The sequence below is a fragment of the Sorex araneus genome, chromosome 2 (genome assembly GCF_027595985.1).
Source record: "Sorex araneus isolate mSorAra2 chromosome 2, mSorAra2.pri, whole genome shotgun sequence".
In the NCBI taxonomy this organism is placed as follows: domain Eukaryota; kingdom Metazoa; phylum Chordata; class Mammalia; order Eulipotyphla; family Soricidae; genus Sorex; species Sorex araneus.
In genome coordinates, this window is record NC_073303.1 from 225,978,193 (window position 1) to 226,000,193 (window position 22,001).

The 22,001-nt window shown below is 42.3% G+C and overlaps 1 protein-coding gene across 2 annotated transcripts in view; it reads right to left on the reverse strand.

Annotated features, from left to right (window-relative positions):
• Positions 1 to 858: 858 nt before the first annotated feature.
• Positions 859 to 22,001, reverse strand: part of SLC4A8 (solute carrier family 4 member 8) — a 95,926-nt gene continuing 74,783 nt past the window's right edge. The window contains exons 21-25 of one of the 2 annotated variants that reach the window (XM_055124967.1): positions 20,672 to 20,845; positions 14,163 to 14,300; positions 8,732 to 8,823; positions 8,291 to 8,398; positions 859 to 7,037 (exon numbers count right to left, since the gene is read on the reverse strand). In XM_055124967.1, coding sequence (XP_054980942.1) covers positions 7,025 to 7,037; positions 8,291 to 8,398; positions 8,732 to 8,823; positions 14,163 to 14,300; positions 20,672 to 20,845 — 525 coding nt within the window. In that variant the 3' untranslated portion in view covers positions 859 to 7,024. The remainder of the gene's footprint in view (positions 7,038 to 8,290; positions 8,399 to 8,731; positions 8,824 to 14,162; positions 14,301 to 20,671; positions 20,846 to 22,001) is intronic. The other variant, XM_055124968.1, reaches the window with a different exon arrangement.

Consider the following 22,001-nt stretch of genomic DNA (forward strand, 5'->3'; position numbering starts at 1 on the left):
AGGCCCACTTGGAGCACTTCTTGGGGGGGAGCATATCGGTGGTGCTCAAAGACTGTGCTTGGCTCTGTGCTCAGGAGAGATCCCTGGCGGTGCCCAGGGTCTTGGGGCGGTGCTGGGGTGGGACTCAGCTGCATGTGAAGGCCAGTGCCTTAACCCCCGTACTATCAGGCCCATCTGAAGGTACTTTTTATCCATACTGGAATCTTAGCCCCGAGGCCAGTCCTCTGTGAGAACCACGAACACTGGCCAGTCCCCTCCCCCGCCTGGCCCCGTTGAAACTGGCTCTACTCCTAAAACTAGTAATGGCCCCATCGACCACCTGCTATTCAATGCAGTAATAATAGGGACTGGATAGGTCAAAGGGCTAAGTTGCTTTGCATGAGGGAGAATTCACCCTGACAACAATCCCCCCCCCCCCCCCGCCCCTCATGATAAAAAAAAAAAAACTAAGCAAACAAAATAACTAAAAGATAAAAGAGGCCCTTGGGTTTAGAGTTCTCAGTCTACAAACTGCAGACCCGACTCACTGGTCTGACTCAGTAACTGCAGACACTGTGTTGCAGGCTTCCCAGTCACTCCACAGAGCCGCTGTGATCTCTCTGCCCTTGCGCCCCGCCCTGTTCTTACTACTCACATTCCACCGCTCCTGCTCCTTTTGCCTCCAACCCTCCCACAATGAATGAGTCTCTCAGACCTGTTTGGGGACTGCGGGAGGGGCAGGCCCCTGTCACAGCACATGCAGTGGACAACACTCCCTCTTTCACTCATCTTCATAATTCAAAGCTCTTCTGCACAGATTCTGGAGTTGATCAGCATGCACCTGGAATCTCGGTTCAGGCTCAGAGACCACGAGAGATGTGAAGAGTTTACACAGATTTTATTTTTCACCCGCTGAGCACAGGAAGGTCTGTGCAGGCATCACAGTCACCTCACCTGGTTCACAGACACAGACCGGGGTGGGGAGGGGGTCCTATTCCTACCAGAGTGCTAAGGGATCATCACGACGACACATTTGTTCTCAGTTCTATTTACACAGTGGGGTGTGGAGAGGGTTTATTTCTTACACTAAAAATATATACTTTGGAATCTCTAAAACAAAAATACCTCTATCTCTACATGAGACTACTAGAAAGAACATAGAAAACGAGGGGAATGTACCAGCACCGCAAGCTGCTCCTTCCTTGTGGGGAGGCTGCCCTGCGCGCCACCTTGTCTTAGGAGAGCAACCAGATCCCACCAGACAGACAGACACGGAAAAACAAGAGGGAGGCGTATCGTCTTGGAGTGAGTGTGGGAGAAGGGAGTGGGGAGGAGGATTTTGGCCTCTTTTGCAAAAGGAGTAATTGCACATTCAGTGTGGTACTTCGGTTTCCAACATTATTGCAAATATGAGCAACCTGCATGTTGGAGGAGACAGCAAAACCTGCTAAGAGACGCCCAAACGCGGCTGATTCCTTTTCACTCGCTCTCATTCTTGCTCTCATTCTCACTCTCTCATCTTTTTTCTCTCTCCTCTCTCTCTGTCACTCTCTTTTTTTCTCTCTCTCTCACTCTCTTTCTCTCTGTGTGTCTGGAATATTAATACCATGAGCTAAAAGAAAATTTTTTGTATTCTCCAATGCTGAGAGCTAAGTTTAAGAAAAATGCTATATTCCTTTTCTTTTTAGAACCAGAAACCATTCTATTCCTTTTGCGCACAGAATATCCTAAGAGAATCAAGCCTAAGGGATGAATAATTCCAATTTCTGAATTTTTCTACAGAAGAAGAAATGCACAGAATACTTCTTTTCTTCCTTTTATGCTTCAAACAGGGATATGACTTCTTTACACACCTTTTGGTTATGAAAACTAGCCTTCTTTCTGGTTGAGTCAACTGCCCATTCCTTATAATAAATGTTAGAAAGACCAAGAATATCAAGAGTCATAAAGACCAAATTTTACAGAACCATTTCTATTTTGTTTTGTAATGTCTGTTTTTTTTTTACAGTGAAATATGGGTGAATTTGAGGGTTTGGTAATCCTTAGACCTCACCTTAAATAAAGAAAAAAAATAGTAAAGCTCTCTTTCTGAGACACTCCAGACTACCCAACCCTCTGCCTCTTTCACCACCCCAGTTTTCAGGAACTTGAAAGGCTTGACAGAAAGGAGCAGAAAGAGTGTTTGAAAAAGTCAATTCAGGAGCCAGAGTGATAGTACAGTGTGGAAGGCATCTGCCTTGCATGCAACTGACATCCCATGGGTTTGATCCCCGGCATCCCATACGGTTTCCTGAGCACCACCAGGAGTAATTGCTGAGTGCAGGGCCAGGAGTAACCCCTAAGTATCACCAAGTGCGACCCAAAAGAAAAAAAAGAAAAGTCAATCCAGTAAAGGCAGGAAGAATACAAGTAATGTATCATTTGTTAGCTGAATTCATAGAAAGAATTTTTACCTTAGGGGAGACCAGACAGCTACAATCAAAAGAAAATCAAGATAGCTGAGAACATGCAATAGCAGGGTTCCTGAATGCGCTACCAGGACGTGGCTTGGAAACCTAAGAATGTCTTACCCACTCTACTAGCTCTCTGGGCCCCGGAAGGTGATTTTAAGACTGTAACTACTGATCTAAAATTTTTCTGATTTAATATTACTTTTATAGTAAATATTATTCATTAAATGTAGTCATGTCATTTCTAATTTAAAAAAAGAAAATGAAGAAAGACTATCAAAGGAGAAATAGCAAAAGAAGAAATTTAGAGCTGTTGATAGCAGAGAAAACATAGAGAATCGAATTTATGACACTAATTACAAGGGAAGCTAGGGGTCCTTGGAGTCAAGCCCTCTCCGATGAAACTAAATGTTGAAATTGACAGACACTTTCTCAGGGGGAATTACTGATTCCTTTTTAAAGAGAAAAATCTTGAGAGCTGGGTGAGTAGTAGATGAAGTAGAATTGGTAACTCTCTTTTTTGGATGACCTGAAATCAGAAACGTCATGAAGGTCACTATTGTCACAGCCTGCGATGCAAAGCAAGCCTAAAACTGAAAGTATGTCAGATTATTATCAAACATTTATGACTAACTAAAAAGTCAGCCATATCCCAGACAAAGAATAATAGCAACTATGCACACCATTTTCAGAAATTAAAGATTCATTACCTCTTCCTCCTCACAGGCAAAGCTTCTTTTGGGTGCACACCCTCGATGTTCAGGGGTTACTCCTGATTTTGCACTCATGAATGCTGGGGATTGAACCTGATTGGCTACATGCAAGGCAAGTTCCCTACCTGCTGTTCTATAGCCCTGGTCCCCTCACAGGCAAATTTTTATTATTTGGGAGGGAGGGGCTTCAAAAAATACTCAAAAGGCCCAGGGAAGCAGTGCTGCTTGGGCCCTGCATGCTGGGGACAACCTGGGCAGATCTGGCAGTGCTGGGTCTCCAGGTCTTACCTGGTGGGGTTCAGGGACCCCCAGGGCCTCAATCCCTGGGGGCCGTGTGGTGGGCGAATCAAATTGGGGTCAGCTGCGTGTAAGACATGCACTTTAACTCCTGTACTCTCTCTGGCCCTGTGAAGTTTGTGACTAAGCAGACAGAACTGTATATGTAAAGCCCAGGTCACCTAAAGTTCTATTATCAGAAAATCTGAATCATATACAGTCACAAATCATAGTTATTTTATGCCAAACACGTTTGACAATTCCATAGCATATAATTCTGATGGTCTTTGTCTTCTCTTTAGACCAACCTTGCCCTAAAGTCACGGAATAGGAGGTGCCAACTCCATTTCTCCTTTCCCTTAGACCCAAGATGCCACGCTCTTCCTTCTCTTTCTTTCTTGCCTGCTTTCTTGCTGTCTCTCTTTCTTTCTTTCCAGTGGGGGGCATATTCAACAATGCTCGGTACTTACTCTTGGCTCTGTGCTCACTCCTGGCACTGACACAGAAGCTATCTGCAGTGCCAGGGATCAAACACGGGTCAGTCCATGCAAGGCAAGAACCTCAACCTCTCTGGTCTGGCCCCAACTCTCATTTTCTTCAATCCCCAGTTTTTCCACCCTTCTCCCCTATGCTACTGGTCCCCATCAGAGCACAAGTCTGCCAAAAGCCAAACAACTGCAGAAATCTCTCCCCATCATCCAAGAGATGAGCTCTGATGGCCCAGCTAGACTTAGGCATAGAAATCACCTAATGACCTGCCTTGCTTGCCACTCCTAAATCAGTTTCTCCTATGTGCTAAGCATTGCCCTTTTCAACGAACTAACCTATGTCTCTCCTCATGTTCAGGAAGTCTCTGAGGGGAACTCCTACATGCAGTGTATGTGGTAGTGTGTGCGGTGTGATGCTGGTGATAGAACCCGGGACTGCACATATGAATCATAAGCCAAACCACTGAGTCCCTTCCCTAGCTTCCTGACCATGTTTTCTGGATGTCCCCAAAACTAGATGCACACAGTTCACTATTTGATAGCAGCAATGACACTCTCTGGCCACACTCTCCTTGACAAATACACACACGTGCTGCTGCTGCTTCACCCATCCAGGGTTTCTACCCCAAACGCTTGACTTTATTTCTCTGGCCACCAATCACAGACCTGGGCAAGGAAGTACCCAGGACTGGAGTTGAGAAGTTGGTGGGACTTGAGGAAGCAGAGTACCACTGAGATGTCAGAGAAGTGAAGTTGCTTGAGAAAAAGGCAAATGGCTTAAGTAGCCAAGTACAACCTTCCAAAGTAGCGAATATTCCTACACGGTGCAATCTGGGAAGGCCTGGCGAGTGCACGATTGGTTCTGAAACTGCACAACACAGGACTAACAAAGGAGGCTCCCTCAGCTCACGGAGCCCGGCACGCCGGCCGAGGCTCGGGCACCAGTGTTCTAGGATAGAGACCTTTCTCTCACGCTCGACGGCCTAACAGCTGTGATTAGACAATAAACTGAAATCTCTATACAGAAGTGGCAGGAAAAGATGAGAAGGGAAAATAAGATGGAGGAAGAGAAAAGGAAATATGTTCTCAGGGAACTACGAAGATGAAAAAGGAGAAAAACTCAGGGGAGCAGCCAGAGAGACAGGAGGTCAGCAAGAAAGTTTTCCCCAATGACAGGCTGCCTTTTGATTTTTATAAATTAGGTAGGTATATGGGTATAGTTTTTATATTTACCCTAAAATGATATAAGTGAAGCTCTGGTTCACTAAGATGTTAATGCCCATTTAGTTCAAAGAAGCAGGTCCAATCCAATGTGTACCATAAGAAAAGATCCTAGACAATCTAGTGAGTAGAAGTCAGACAAACCAGGAACAAAATCCACAGGTCAAAGGTACATCAATAACTATGTGAAAGTAGCGCGACCTCAGCTAGCAGGCATGGACATGGTTTTCCATGCTGCCTGTTTAGAGGAATTATCCTTTCTGGTGACTGGGTCCATCTCATATCATTGAAAATCATTTGTGCACTAAAATAAATATGGCTCTGAGAGATGGTGGGGGGGAAGAGGGAGGAATGGAGGGAGGAAAGAAATGCAGGATCCCTTAAACATCAAAGGTCTTTAGAATAATTCTAGAACACACTAATATGTTTGAATAGCATAAGGAATGAAAAATTCAACAAAGTGATACGGCCAAATCTTTTACTTTTTATGATTGGAAAAGCCTGCCAGGGGAACACTACATGTACAAAGACTCTTTTTGGGTAAAAACCTAATATGACAGGATTCCCGGGCAAAGGCGTGCTTGGTAGTCACATTCTGTGCACAAAGGAAGAAAAGGTTTATACATACTAGAGCCTTGATACTCGATACCCTTGATGTTTAGTGTAACAGAAAAAACAATATACTTTTAAGCTAAATATTAAAACAAATTTCACCACTTACAGTTCACTTTCCAGTGTGGTATTTTACATCTGAGAGCCAGAATATTTATCAACCAAAAGAAACCCATGATGATGAAGAAACCACATGGCTGAAGGTAGTTTTGGTCCATTGCGTTGATGGTGGTTCACTACTAAGGCAACTAAGTAGACATTACATAAGCACTTGGATCGCTCCAGGAATGGAATTAGAATGTGTCCTCAAGAGACAGCAGCAAGACACGGATGCTTTCACCACATGGTCAATAAAAACACCTTATCTCCCTTTTCACTCACAAACAACAATTATCAAACTCCCCCTTTAGGGGAAGGAAGATATCAGGAAGGAAGTCCTTTCTGATATCTAAAGAAATCCTTTATGTAATAATTCAAGCTCATTCTCTCACTCTCACCTCGGTGAAACTAAGATGATGTTCATCCCCACTATCATTACCTAGTTTCCCCTGAGCCTTTTCTTGTCTATGCTACACAAGTCCAGTGTCCCTCTTGGCCCATTCATCATCCAAGTTCTCACAGAGTTACACTGGCTGCTGCCAGGAAGTGACGAAGATGCATCTGGGGCAAGAGGCATCTTCCCAGCCGCAGATGCAGGCACTACTGATGCCCAGAAAGCCGGTCCTCCTTGTAGCGGACAGCCTCTGGGTCTGACCAGCATCCCCCAGAGTAGAGCATCAAACCAAGGCCCGGACAAGGACTGCCTTGGAGCCTGCAAATTCTAAACACCTCAAGAGTCTTCCCTTTTCTCTCTGCTCTCCCACGACTCCTCCTCATCCCCCTAAATATCATCTAGGAAGGGGGACCTTAGTGAAGGAAACCTCAGTGGCAGCACGGATCCAGATGACTTAGCCGGCCATCAAGGAGTTTCAGAGAAATGTCCGGAAATGGGAAGCTGGGTCATCCAGAGTGGCTGAAGAGAAAGTGACGGAAGAGGAAGGGAAGTGCCAAGAGGAGATGGCTTCCTGCTTCCACGTTCCCATCTGATGACTGGTTGCCGGCGCGGGGAGGCTGCACGCCTTCCCAGCACACCATGAGGAACAGAATGCTTCGGCATGGCTTTGACGCGACCAAGGACAGGGCCAGGCTTGGTCTTGCTTCTTCTCTGAGAATCACCATCTTGTCTGTAACATAGCTTCCCTGAGGCATATCTTATGGCCCAAATCTTCCATCCCAGCAAAGGCTTTTAATTGAAGAGACTGAATAAAAGTGTTACAATTAGACAAAAAGAGAACACATGATTCATTCCTGCTTTTAACACAATACTTTGAAGATGTCACCACAATTTGGATCTGACTATATTTTAAGTTCATTTACAAGTAGACTAGTTCTCAACTAAAAATAACCATCTGCGTTATACACTTCGACAGCTGCCTGGATTTTCCTCTGAAGGAAACAAGATTCTATATTTCACTCACATACAGCACAGATTAATTTTTTTAACCCATTAGATGAAGAAATAACCCACACTACCACCCACTGGTGGCTGTGGTAAGAGCACTTTTGATTTCTCCTCGGTGTATTCCCATTTCACTGCTGGGTCAACTGAGTGCTAGAGATAGTGGCTTGCCTGTAGACATGGAATTAATTAGTTGGCAGACCATGTCTCTTGCTTCCTGGCCTTCTGCTTTTTCTTTCTTTCCTTTTTGTTTGTTTTTAATCCCTGAGCATACCCAGCTTGCTCAGGGCTAACTCCTGGAGGTACTGAGGAGACTGTGGTGCCAGAGACTGAAATGGGGTCAGCTGCATGCAAGGCCTTACCCCGTGCTCTCTTTCTGGCCCTGCATTTTCTTTCTTTTAGGCAGAAAAGTTACTTTTATTTATCAGATCTAAAAGGTTTTTCTTTCAATTATCTAACTAAACTTAAATATATTTGGAGTAAATTATTCGAGAACTTTCGGTGTCTGGCCTGCACCTTACTGTACTCAAAGATGTCTCATGTCCCTGTTTCCCTCAGGTTTGATTAAGGCTTAAATGCTACTGGAAATGATACACAAATTTTAGTTTCTAAAAAAACAAAACAGTTACAATATTTCAAAACCTTTACTTGGCAATCATTTTCATTATGAACAAGTTAGATGAAAGTCCATCTCAATACTATTTTGTTATTGATATTCAAACAATTTCCAACTTGTGTGGTGGCAGGAACCATAATAACTGTGAAATCAGAACTACAAAAGGAATTTAGGGAAATAAATAAATAGACAGAGCAAATTGAAAACCTGAAACAGCTCCATCCTGACTCTGAAACTGAGTAAACGACTCTGAATAGCATCTTTGTTAAATTAGAACACATTTTTAATTTTCATAGGCTTGTATCTATTCTATGTTAGTAGTAGTCCTGGTAGCTTTACTTATCAAATTAAGTTTTATAACCAAGATATATCTTACTTTCAACATGATTCCCATTTTAATTTATAAATAAAAATCAGCAATTATGATTTTTTTTTACCTCTTTTCCTTTGTATTTCCAGAATTCATACTGAGAGTTTTCCAGACTGTGGTTTTAGGCATTTCATCAGATATATTAATCTCAGAGGGATCACATCTGAAATCAACACTTAGGACAATAAATTTCAGACACAAAAATAAAAAACATATATCAGTCTATAATAACAATAACTGCACCAAATGGTAAGTAATTAGGTTTGAGGGAGACCTTAACTAATAGAAATAATGATTTGAATTCAGAGAAATTGATGAATTCAAAGAAATTCAGAGAAACCTAATTCACAGAATTCAGAGAAGCCCACGAGGAATTAATTACTAAGCATTGGGCTGCTATAGAAGCCCTGCCTCACAACTACTTCCCGTGACATGACCTCCACCACAAAGCCAGAACATTCAGAAAATAGCCAAAACAGGAATCTCCTTGGTGTTTTGGGAGTTTTACCTGAAACTGTTGTTTTTTCCAGGACTACTGAGTAACTTCCTGCTCTCTAAGGGAAACTTGTCTCCCCCGAGTTCTAACATTTTTTCAGCCTCCTAGAAAAAAAAGAAGACATCATTTTATCTTACACCAAATAAAACCATGTATCTACACCCACCCATTTTTCTACCACAATGTTTTTGTCTTAAACTTACTGTATAAAAGCGTATAATTGTGTTCTCTCAGAGATTTATGTATATATAATATATAAAATATACACATGTTTACATATCATATAATAGAAATCTTTTATATAGTATATTATTATATATATTTGTATATAATTATGTAGGTATTTATGTATATATTATATATATGCATATTTATATATAATATAATCTATGCACATATAAATATATATGTATGTGTATATATATATATATATTTTGGGGAGGAATCACTCAGGACTTACTCCTGGCTCTATGCTCAGAAATCAGTCCTGGGAGGGCTTGGAGGACCATGTATGGCACTGGGGATCAAACCTGGATTGGCCATGTGCAGGGCAAAAGCTTTATCTGCTGTACTATCATTCTACTACCTGGGATATTTTAAAAAGAAAATCTGAATCTGAATAAGATTCCAGATCTAAACAGCAATTTACTGAAAATACAGGGGATGAAGGACATGCTAAATGTCACCAAGGGAAACATTTAGCATTTAAATGGTGGATAACTCCACAGGTCACTGTCCCAGTTTCTTTAGCAAGAAGAAGACAACTGGGGAAATATAAGTACTGATAGCCCTTTCCTACTTCTGTATATATATTAAACATATTTATTATAGACATATAAAACCAAAAATGTCAGGCCAGAGAGACAGTACAGTGCATAGGGCACTTACATTGCACATGGCTGACATGGGTTCAATCCCTGGCACCCCATATGATCCCCCCAGCACCACCCTGAGCACAGAGTCAGGAGTAAGGCCCATCAGGTGTGGCCAAAAAACAAAACAAACAAAACCAAACTGTCAGAAATTTAAGTCGAAGAGAAAAAGAACTCAGAAAAATATGCCATACACAAAATTGTACAATTATCATAGCAACATAAAAAGTAAGCTAGGGATTTAAAGAGAATGCTGGATGAATACTGATGTCACATTCTGGTACAAAATCTTTCCTGATTAAAAACCTTTTCCCATCAGGGTGGGAGAGAGCTCAATATGCAGGAACCCCAGGTTATATTCTTGGCACTACATGGTTCCGGAGCACGAGCCAAGAATAATGCTTAAGTACTGTGGATGTGGCCCCAAACAACAAAAAGAAAAAATTATCTTTTATCATAATTAATCATTTGTGTTTCTTTTTAATTGAACTATATCTATTTTCATTTCAATATTATTCATAACCTGAAAATTATTTGAATATGAGTAACTCAGCAACTCAGTAACTCACAATTTGCCTATTATCTTAAAATTTTATTCACAGAGCTTCTGGGTATCTGCAAGTTTCACACTTTATGTACCATTTTGTGTGCGTGTGCTGTGTTGGACTTAACCAAGAGACTCACACATGCAAAGGTCTATCTCTCTTTAAAGTTTTCTTCCACTGCTTTTGTGCTATATTTATAGTTATTAAATCTTATTTAATAATAGAAACCAAGACATATAGACATACAGACATATAGACACAGTTCAGTGGAACAGAAGCAGGAGGCCAGAGATAATACCAATTTTGCACATATGGTAAACTGATATTTGACAAGGGAGCCAGCAATATGTAATAAAGAAAAGATATTCTAATAAATGGTGTTGGAATATTAGATATTCACGCAGAAAATAATGGAAAGGAGGAACTGGGGATATTGTTCAAAGGTTGAACTATGAGTGTTTGTTTCTCATGTCTGAGACTTGAGTTCAATCCTGACAACGTTCCCCAACCTTTCCCTACAAAAAAGAAACTGGATCTCTATTTTAAACCATTCACAAAGATTCAAATTGAATTAAAAATTTAAGATTAAGATTTTAAAACTATAAAGCCCCTAAAAGTAAGCAAGCATGACATTGTGTTGACATTCGTCTACACAAAGATTCTGTGAATATGACAAATAAAGCATAACTAGCCAGCCACAGAGATATTGTAGGAGTAGGGCTCTTCCCTTTCTGACCTGGTTTGATCCTGGCACTGCATATGGTTCCCCAAACAATACTAAGAGTGATCCCTGAGCACTGAGCCAAGAGTAAGCCCCGAGTATTGCTGGGTGTGCCTCCATAACCCCAAAAAGGGTACAACTAAAAAACCAGTGAATAAAACTCTATCAAACTATTCTGCACAGCAAAAGGAATAACCAACAAAATCAACTAAAAGATCACCTGTAACATGGAGAAAATATTTGCAAATCATATATCTGATCAGGCATTAATATCTTAAATATATTTTTAAAAGATATAAAAATACCAAAAATTCAATAATCAAATTTAAAGAGAGGCAAGGTATCTTCTAAAGAAGGTATGTCATGGTCTGGAGATACATAATAAGCTACTCAATATTACTAATCATAAGGGAAACGGGAACCCAAATCATTATAAGTTATCACCTGAAACCTACTGAAATAGATGTTATCAAATGGTGCCAACAAAGATGTGGAAAAAAGGGAAGCTTGGACTGGAGAGATAGTCCAGGGAATAAGGTACTTGCCTTACATGTGGCTGACTTTAGTTTGATCTCTAGCACCACATATGTTTCCCTAAGCATCACCAGGAATGATCCCTGAGTACTGAGCAGAGAGTAAGCCCTTAGCACTGCCAAGTGTGACCCAGCCCTCTGCCACACCCCATAATAAAGGGAAGCTTGTGCACTGTTGAAGGGTAAGGAAAGTGGTAAAAACCAATTGGGAAACCAATACGGAAGTTTCTTAACAAATTGACAATATAAGTACCATATGATCTAACAATCTCATTACTGGTTATGTAATAAAGGAATAAAATCATTATCTCAAAATGGTAACATCAACCTCATGTTCAATGCAACATGATTTATAATAGCCAAGATAAACAACTTATTAGTCCATCAACAGATGAATGGATAAATAAAAGTAGTATGAATAGATAAGCTTATCATTTACAACAAAATGGACTAATTTGGAGGGCATTAGGTTAAGTGAAATAATTCAAAGACAGTGGGGTTGAAGTGACAGTATAGCAGATAGGGCATTTGCCTTGCATGTGGTCTATGTGGATTCAATCCCTAGATCCCATATAGTCCCCCAAGCCCTACCAGGAGTGATCCCTGAGTGCAGAGCCAGGAGTAACCCCTGATTATCGCCAGGTGTAGTCTCCCCCACCCAAAAAAGAGGACAAATACTATATTACTTATCTATGGAAATGAAAAACAAGCCCACAGAGGATAGTGATTGCCAGGGACAGGGAAGAAAGTGGAGCAAATGGATGAAGGTAGTCAAAGGGAATAAATGCAATTAACAAGAGTTAACATTTGTGGACAGTAGATACAAGGGCCAGGAAGATTGCTCCATAGCTGGAAGCCTGCCTCATGATGGGGGAGGGGGAAAGGCAGCTGGAATAGAGAAGGGATCACTAAGAAAATAATGGTTGGAGGAATCGGTTGGGATGGGAGATGTGTGCTAAAAGTAGATAAAGGAGCAAGCATGAAAGCATGATAACCTCTCAGTATCTGCGTTGCAAACCATAATGCCCAAAAGTAGAGAGTATGGGGAATATTGTCTGCATTGCATTCGGGGGGAAGGTGGAAAAGTGGGGGTAAACTGGGGATATTGGTGGTGGGGAATGTGCACTGGTGGAGGGATGGGTGTTTGATCATTGTGTGATTATAACTCAAACGTGAAAGCTTGTAACAATATCTCACGGTGATTAAATAAAATTTTAAAAAAAATTTTTTTAAAAGTTCAAAGTTCTAAGAATTTGGTGCTTAGTGTGGTGACTATACTTAACATTGCTGTATATTAAAAAGTTGCTAATAAGGGCTGGGTGGTAGTATAACAGCAGTGCCAGGCACACACTTGACCTGATTTGATTCCTAGCACCACATGGCCTCCCTGAGCAACACTGGGGCAGCTCAGGAAGCCCCTAGCACTGCCAGGAGAGTCTGGGTATCCCGAGCACTGCAATGTATGCAATGTCATTGTCACTGTCACCGTCATCCCGTTGCTCATTGATTTGCTCGAGCAGGCACCAGTAACGTCTCCATTGTGAGACTTGTTACTGTTTCTGGCATATCGAATACGCCACGGTAGCTTGCCAGGCTATGAGCAGCAATGTATCCTTGGGCCCTTGCACCAAACTGAAGGCGCAGTTGGCTGGGAATAGCAAGGGGGGCCTCTAAATTTCCTGAGCACTGCTTAATAGTTACTCTTGCCCAAAAGTTGCTAAGAGAAACACATGTAGTAACTACTTTAGGTGATGGATATATCAACCCTACTGTAATTAATCATTTCTCTGTGTATACATAGGAAATCATTATGTTTATGCCTTAAGCTTACACAATGTTATATGTCAATGGTAGCTTAATAAATGAAAATTTAGAAATAATGTAACATTAAAACAACATGATATTTGGGCTGGAGAGGTAGAATAGGAGGTAAAGCACTAACCTTGCATGTAACTAGAGCAGCTACAACCTTGGTTCAAATCCCAGCCCCTCAGCATAAAAGGGGTTACTCCCGAGCAAAGCATTAGGAATCGCCCGAGCCCAGCAGAGTGGCCGCCCCAAACTATGTTGATTTCAATAAATAATTAAATAAATTGAAGATATCAGGGAGGAAATTTTGTTCGTTTGTTTTTGGGTCATGCCTGGTGATGCTCAGGGGTTACTCCTGGCTCTGCACTCAGGAATCAACGCCCTACCCTCTGTACTATCACTCTAGCCTGAGAAGAAATTTTCTTAAATGCATGTCAAGGGCCACTATTTGGGGTACTGCATTTAAAGACACTTTATGGCTCATTCATTTCTTGGTCTGATATTTTCATTTTCCCACACAATCATCCTTTGCACATATAGGCCACTAATTGAGGGTCCAATGTGGATGGCAGATGCTAAATGATGAAGGAAATTTGAGCAAGGACAGAAAGTCCTAGGCAAGTTGTTTTTCAGTAAGGCCAGCTACAATTAGGTACATACACTCTCAGAAAAATAATAGGTCTCATATACTTTCAAATAACAAGGGTCCATGGTCACATTCTCAGTGTGAACCTGGAAACTAGACTATAGACAAAGAGGTTGGGGGGAGGGTCATCAAATCTGAAAATGAAAGACAGACAGGGACAAGACATTTTCAGTCCTTTCTTAGCTGAGAACATCTTTGGGATAATCTTCCTGGCACCCCTTTGGGATTCCAGACATGCTAACTTTTCATAAGAACTCTTTTAATGTTCTATAATTTGAGACTGCCCCAAAATGTACAGCTGGTACAAGAACTATGACCTCTTCCTCCTTAGCCTTCTTCTTGGCATCGTCCAACTTCTTCTTTTTGCTCTCAGGCATGAGATCATCTAACCAGCTCAGCTCTCGCTTAGTGAAACAGAAATCCATGACTTTCCTGACGAAAACCAAGGCCAAAACCTGAAAAAAAATAAAGAAAGTGAATTAAAGGTAGAAATTTTCTTCCTGGAATTCACATAGCACATTAGGCCCTTGCAAATCTCTAAAATCAAACTCAATGATGATAAGAGGGGACAGAGAGAGAGCACAGGGGTTAAGGCACGTGGGAGACATGGATTCTATCAGTGGCACCAGAGAGTCTCCGAAGCACCACTGATATGACCCAAAATCATCCCTCCAAAATTAGTTAAATAAATTGCTCTTGTTTTTTAAAAAATAACTTTAATAGTTCTTTTTTTTTATAGAGGGCCCTCCTTGGCACAGATACTGAGATAATGTGCTTATTCACCCACCATTATTATAACCCTACAACTTGAAGCACAATTAATTTCCTCATTGACAAAAACAAACACTTTGGGGTCACTAGTGTTGGGGGTTATGCACTTCCCTTGCATTTAGCTGATCCAGGTTGATCTCTGGCACCACATGTGGTCCCTCAAACACCACCAGGAGGTCAATCCTGCATACAGAGCCAGGAGCAACCCTGAGCCACCAGGTGTAACCAAAACACCCTCTCACCAGGGCCCAGAGAGACAGCACATCGGGTAGGGTGCTGGCCTTGCGTGTTCAATCCCCAGCACCCCACCTGGTCTCCCAGCACCACGAGGAGTGCTTCCTGAGTACAGAAACAGGAGCAAATGTTAAGAACAACCAGATAGAACCCCTAAGCCCCCAAATAAAATAATTTAAAATTGTGCCCCTCAAAAACAAACAAGAGGGGCTAGAGTGATAGCACAGTAGGTAGGGCATTTGCCTTGCACTCGGCCAACCCAGGTTCGATTCCCAGCATCCCATATGGTCCCCTGAGCACCACCAGGAGTAATTCCTGAGTGCAGAGCCAGGAGTAACCCCTGTGCATCGCTGGGTGTGACCAAAAAGCAAAAAAAACAAAAAAACAAACAAAAAAAAACACCAAGAAACTTTATTAGCAGATGGCCCTCAGGAAGAGCTGCCACTCCCTGGGAAGGAGCTGGCAAGAAGGGCAACAGGCAGCATGGAGAGGGAGGTCTCCATAGGAGCATAGCCACAGGACGAATGAAAGTCACTGGAGGGGCCACCTGAGCTTCATCAGGCCCTGTGGCTATACATTTCTCCACTAAATGATTCAAGGAAACCAAATGCAATGCCAGGGATCAAACCATGGCCTGCAATGTACAAGGCAAACGCTTTAACCCCTATACTATATCTTTGGCCCCTCACCACTAAATTCCTGTTTTATACCAGTGGCATGCATCCTAGCGGCTTTTGTTCTGTCCTCTGGCCTTCCCAGATACCCATTTTATAAATAAGAAAACTGAGGCCCAGGAGATAAGTTCTGATCTAATATCTGATAACTACTTTCCTCAATAGAAACAGGTCAGGATGTCTCAGCTACTTCTGGAGAGCCATTTCAGCTAAGGGAAACACTAGAATTGCAGAGTGACCTGCTGAGATCGACTAGTGTTTACCAGCTACATACGGTGCATGGACAAAGAATGAGGCAAACCAAACTTATCAGAATTTCCCCCAACCTCAATGACAATTTCCTCAGTAAATTATAATTACTAGTATCCCTTATAGGATACTATTGCTACATTTAGCAATTTGCTACTTTTAAACCACCCAACCCCTGAACAAGCAACCAAACACAGAACGCTAAATACAATCTTAGAAAACTGGGAAACACTTCAATCTTAGAAAATTGGGAAACACTTCAATCTTAGAAAATTGGGAATGTACATAATTAGATTAGGGGAAAAGAACCCCACTCCACTCCCCCCGTTTCCTCACTTCTTAAATATTACTCTAGTGACTTAGGTCCAAAAAGGTACCTAGGATGGTTTGAAGGTACCTAGGATGGCTACAGTGGGACCCCTGGGCACAGAACCAGGAGTAAGCCCTGTGCATTGCCAAGTGTGCACTCCCCCTCAAAAAAAGTACCTATATACATATCAAACACTACCCTCACTGCTCGCTCACTCGCTCACTCTCTCTGTTTCTCTCTTTCTGTGTGTGTGTGTGTGTGTGTGTGTGTGTGTGTGGTTTTAGAATCACACCCAGTGATGCTCAGGGGTTATATCTGGGCTCTTCCCTCGGGAACTACTCCTGGGACCATATGGGATTCTGGGGATCGAACCTGGGTTGGCAGAGTGCAAGGCAAGCATTTTACCTGCTGTGCTATCTCTCCAGCTCCTGTCTTCTCTCTCTTGAGTCTAAAACTCAGATAACTTTCAAAGAACCCATTGATTTCTCAGTGTTCTTAGAACACACAATAAGTCAGAGAGAGAATGAAACAGTGGCAGGGTCAAGTGGCAAAAATTTCATCATTACCCTAGTTTTCTTATTTTACTCATTTACCTTTACTATTTTGACTGGAAAGGCCATTCTGAAGTAAACTGCTCAGTTCCTGAATGGCAAATTAATTATAATAACAGCCCAAGCAGGAGTTTTAAATTTACAAAATCAACAGAGATAAAGGGAAGTATCACTCTTGTCCCATTGTTCATAGATTTGCTCAAGCGGACACCAGTAAATGTCTTCATTGTGAGACTTCTTACTGTTTTTGGCATATCCAATACGCCACGGGTAGCTTGCCAGGCTCTGCCGTTCGGGTGGGATACTCTCGATAGTTTGCCGGGCTCTCCGAGAGGGGCGGGGGAAATCTCAGGGGAGTATCTCACAGAAATCTGGCATCTTCTTAAGAGTCACTTGGAGGGGCTACATAACCCACTTGGGTTCTACCCCACCTAACAAACCAAAAGGTGCGGAGTTAGGACCTAGAAGTCTGCTGTTAACAAGCTCCTCTAAGCAGTGTGTGTGGCGTTGGGGATGGAACTCAGGGCCTCACCTTTACCCCTGAGTCCCTGGCAAGCTCCTCTAATGAATCCAGGGTACTTGGAAATTTGAGATTTACTATTTGTTCGTGGAAAATACAATGACACAAATCCTGAAGGGCAATGTGTTAGTCAGAAGATATCATCAGAGGAAGGGCCTGGAAGGCTCTTTACCAACTTTGTGCCTACTCCTTTTTTCCCTGTTTTTTTTTGGTTTTTGGGCTACACACTTGGTGGTGCTCGGGGTCATTCCCAGTTCTGTGCTCTGAAGACACAAGGTGTGGGGGACTGTAGCCTGGGCTTCCGCTTGCAAAGCATGTGCTCTGGCCCTCTGAATTAACTCTCAGCCCTTGCACTTGTTTTTTTGTTTGTTTTTGTTTTGTGTCGCACTTGTTTTTGTGTAACAACTGTGCTCAGGGGTAACTCTTGGCTCTGCACTTAGGAATCACTCCTGGCAGGCTCAGGGGACCATATGGTATACTCTGGCCCCTGCACATAGTTTTTAGTCTGAGTGAAGAGGGCTCCTGAATGAGCCTACAGCTCAGTGCAGTCTGATAATCTTAAAAGTAGGGAAGGAGGGTGCTGGAACCATACTACAATGGATAGGGTACTTGCTTGCACGTGGCTGACCCAAGTTTAATCCCTGGCAACCCATATGGAAGGCAGGAGTAACCCATGAGCATTTCTGGGTGTGGCCCCTAAAACAAATAAACAAAAAAGGTGGGGAGGGGTAATCACTGAGCACTGCCAGAGCCCTCACCCCCTCCCTTAATTTTTTTCCTATTAATTTTTACTAAGACGCTGTGATTTACAAAGCTGTTCATAACAGAGTTGCTTCAGGCATACAATGTTCCAATACCGAGCCCACCACCAATATCCCCAGGTTGCCTCCCACCCCTCCATCCTGCCCCCTTGCCAGGCTTGTAACAAATTCACTTTATATTACTTTCTCCAACAAAACTTAAAGGAATGGCAAATGGAATTATCAGAAAATAAAACCAATACAAATCAATTTGTGATGATTGCTAAGTCATTTTAACCAATGTACATGAGATGTTAACTCACCATAAAAATGTATGAAACACCTTATCAAGATAGGAGTAAACATACCTTTCTTAATCTAGTAGAGGGCAACCATATGCACCACTAGTGAGTATATTTTGGCTTTGTTTGTTTTTGAGCCACACCCAGCTATGTGTTCAGAAATCACTCCTGCTTGTTACGTTTCACCATTCACAATTTAGCTTCCCTAGTTTTCTTTCCAAAGGCCTTTCTCAGTTAGAAAGGAGGTAAATATGTTCCACACATTTTCCATGTTAGATCAACCTTTTTTCCGTTCCCCAGCATCTCAGACTCTTTCAATTATAATACATTCTACAATGAAACTATACTGCTATGCAAATTACTGCAAAAACATGAAGAAGTCTCTCTACATCAGATTTATGAAAGGAAGGAAGGAAATGAGGGAATGCAGGAAGGAAGATGGCAAACTGCGGCACACACGCATCTGCACATCAAGGACCCCAAAGAATGCTGCTTCCGCAGAACCAACCAGGAGTAATTCATCAGAGTAACTCACACAGGATGGACATCTGGGAGACACAGAGAATATCTGAAACCAAATAATAATTGCATAGCAACTTTATTTGAATGGGTAAAAGAATCTGAATATGTATATATATATTTCTCCATAAAGATGTGGCCAATAGTTAACAGCCCAATATCACAAATTGTTGGGAGAAATTCAAATCAGAAGCACAACAAGGGACCAGGAGCTAGCAGTTAGGGGTGCATGCCTTGCAAACATCTACCTATCCAGATCCAGCTTCCAGAACCACATGGCCATCCCCTATCTCTTCTTCCTTCTCAGAATTGCCAGGTACATCTCTAGAGGCCCTTGAGCACTGCCAGAGGTCTGTGGCCCTAGAGGTCTCCATGATTATATGGTCCATGAACCTCCAGTACTGTGTGTCCTCAAGGATGCAACTCCACATCCTTTGACTCTGTCATCAAGTTCCGGGCAGGTTGGCCAGGAATCACCAGAGGGGTCTCTGAACCTCCTGAGCATAACCTGGGAGCCCCCCTCCCCTTATAGGTTGACTATTATACAAAACAAACTAAAAAAATCCTCAGAAAAATAATAAGTGTTGACAAGGATGTAGAGAAATCAGAACACTTTGTTGTTGACGAAAATAGAATGGTAGCTCCTAAAATCAGTTAAAAACGGAATTCCCCCAACCCCAACCAAAGGAGAGCCTATGTTCTTTCTCTCTTCTACTCCTCTAAACTATTTTACTTCACACACACAACACATACATACATACACACACACACAGAATTTCATCCAAGGTCTGACTGCTGGATTCACATCCAAAACAACTGACTGCAGGAACATTAACAGATATGTAGCCAACTTATGTTTATAGCAGCATTATTTGTAATAGTAAAAAGTGAAAGTAACACAAGTGTTTATTGATGAGTGAAAGGGTAAAAAATGTATCATGCACAAGCATTTGGAATATTATTCAGTCCTTTCTAGAGGAATTTTAACCATCTAAAACACAGATGAACCCCACAGACATCATACTGAGACAAGTTGTCATATACACACACAAAAAAAACTATGGCTTCCATCATATGCCACACATAGAATAGTCCCAGAGACAGAAAGCAGAGTGGTGGCTAAGAGAGGCTACAGGGAGGAGGAATGGGAATCCATTGAGGAGTACAGAGTTTCAGTTTTGCAAGAAGCAAAAAGCTCTGTATATAAATAAGATGATGGTAATGGTTGTGTAATAATGTGAGTATAGTTGATGCCACTCAACTACATACTTAAAAAATGCTTAAACTGGGGAAGAAATGACCAGGTGATGGGTCACAGCTAAACTGTCTTGCAAGTATAAATAGCTAAATTCCTGTCTTGTAAGTGTCCTGTTGAGCAAACTCTTGCAGTCTTGACCCTTGATGCCACTACTTGCACTCAGCATGATCCGGGCAGCTCTCCTGTCTGAGATCCTGGCACTGCAAGAGAATACCAGCTGCACCACAGCCGGGTATATACAAGCAGGGGAGCTAAAGGGCTCAACTCCCAGGAAGAACTGCGATAAAAAAAAGATGTGTGAGGGGCCAGAGAGATAGTACAGCAGGTAATACACTGGCCTTGCACATGGCTGACCTGGGTTCAATCCCCAGAACCCTAAGTAGGGTCCCTCAAGCCAGCCAAGAGTGATGCCAGAGAGCAGAGCCAAAAGTAAGTCACCAATAATAAATGTGTGGATACTACAGTGAAGAGCGCAACCATGGCCAATAGGTGTGTGAGCTCGCCAGGACATCCAGCAGGTATCATAATCAGAATGTGAGCAAGCACCACGACTAAGCAAGCCCACAAGTACTGAGTTTACATGTGCACACATGGGCACCACTAAGCTGAAAGTGTGGGCACTACAACAAAGCATGTATGTGATCCAGGGTCATTGCAACAGTAACATCAAAGTAGACCCTAATTTTTAAACAACTCACCATCATTGGAAAGACAATGGCAGCTGGGGAGGCCTTGATGACCCAGAGCAGGACAAGGCAGGTCAGCTGGATGAGTGTGAAGAGGTGCACTTTGCGCAGCGGCACGTGCCGAAGGTAGATGAAATCTGGCTGGTGCTTCGCAGGCATCCCAAAAAGCTTCAGGCGGTCAAAGAACTGAAAAGAGGAGGGAACTGGCATTATTTTAGGGAGGCTTCTCTGGGTCAAGTTCAGCCTTGTTAAGCCCATTCATGATTCCTATCTCCACTGTTTCCACTAGATAAAAATAGAAATGGAGTCTCAGAGCTGGTAATCTGACTAAGGCTGGTAAGTGAGAGTCCAACTTTGAACCCATCTTTTCTAATACTAGGGGCCAATTTCTTTCTCAGTCCATGCTGCAAAATATCTTTCTCAGGGAGAGCTGAAAACGAAATAACCCCATTGCATCTTTCTGCTTGTATAAAAAACAAAATATCTCGTTAATATTAGAAATTGAAGTTTTTAATTTATAACTTATATTAAAAAATATAAAATGAAACCTGAGATTTCTGCACAGAACCAACATGTTATCATAAAAGGAACATGAGGGGTAGGACTCAGTGGGCTGGAGCACATGCTGTGCAAGCAGGAAGCCTGGGTTTAAGCCTGCGTTTAATCCTGCAAGGTCTGCAGCCCCCCACATACTGTTGGTAGTGACCCCTGAGCATACAGACAAGAACAGTCCCTGAGTGCTGCTAGATGTAGCCCAAACAGAAAAACAGGGCGGGCGGGTGGGTGGGCGGGGAGACCACTGGACATTCAGTAAAAATAGAGACCAACAGCAGGTAGGAGACAGCCCGGGGCCAGGGCTCTTATCTTGCACGGAGCCCTATCACCACATACGGTCCCCTGAGCCCTGTAGCAGTGACTCTTAAGCACAGAGTCAGGAAGAAGCCCTGAGCACCTCTAGGTGTAGCCCCAAATCAAAAAATAATAAATAGGGACCAACCAGTCACCATTAGAAGTAGTTAAATTATCATACAATCTGGGTATCTAAGTGACAAACTGCTGATTTTCTTTGCTCAAAGGACTTAGAGGAAAGACAAAATATGACAGGAATTAGTATTTGCTTATATGGAATAGTTCTCACTACTCCCCATCTCTCCACCAATGTGCCTCATGTTAGCCTGACACTAAAACTAGTCCTTGCCTCCATGCAGAAGCCAGTTTGATTTTAACCTTTCAGAATAAGTAGACCAGCACCCAGCAAAGACCTCATATTTAATACCGGCTGAGTTATTATCTGTTGAGTAATTAACGCATTACTGCAACTAAGACATGGAGTTGGGCCACC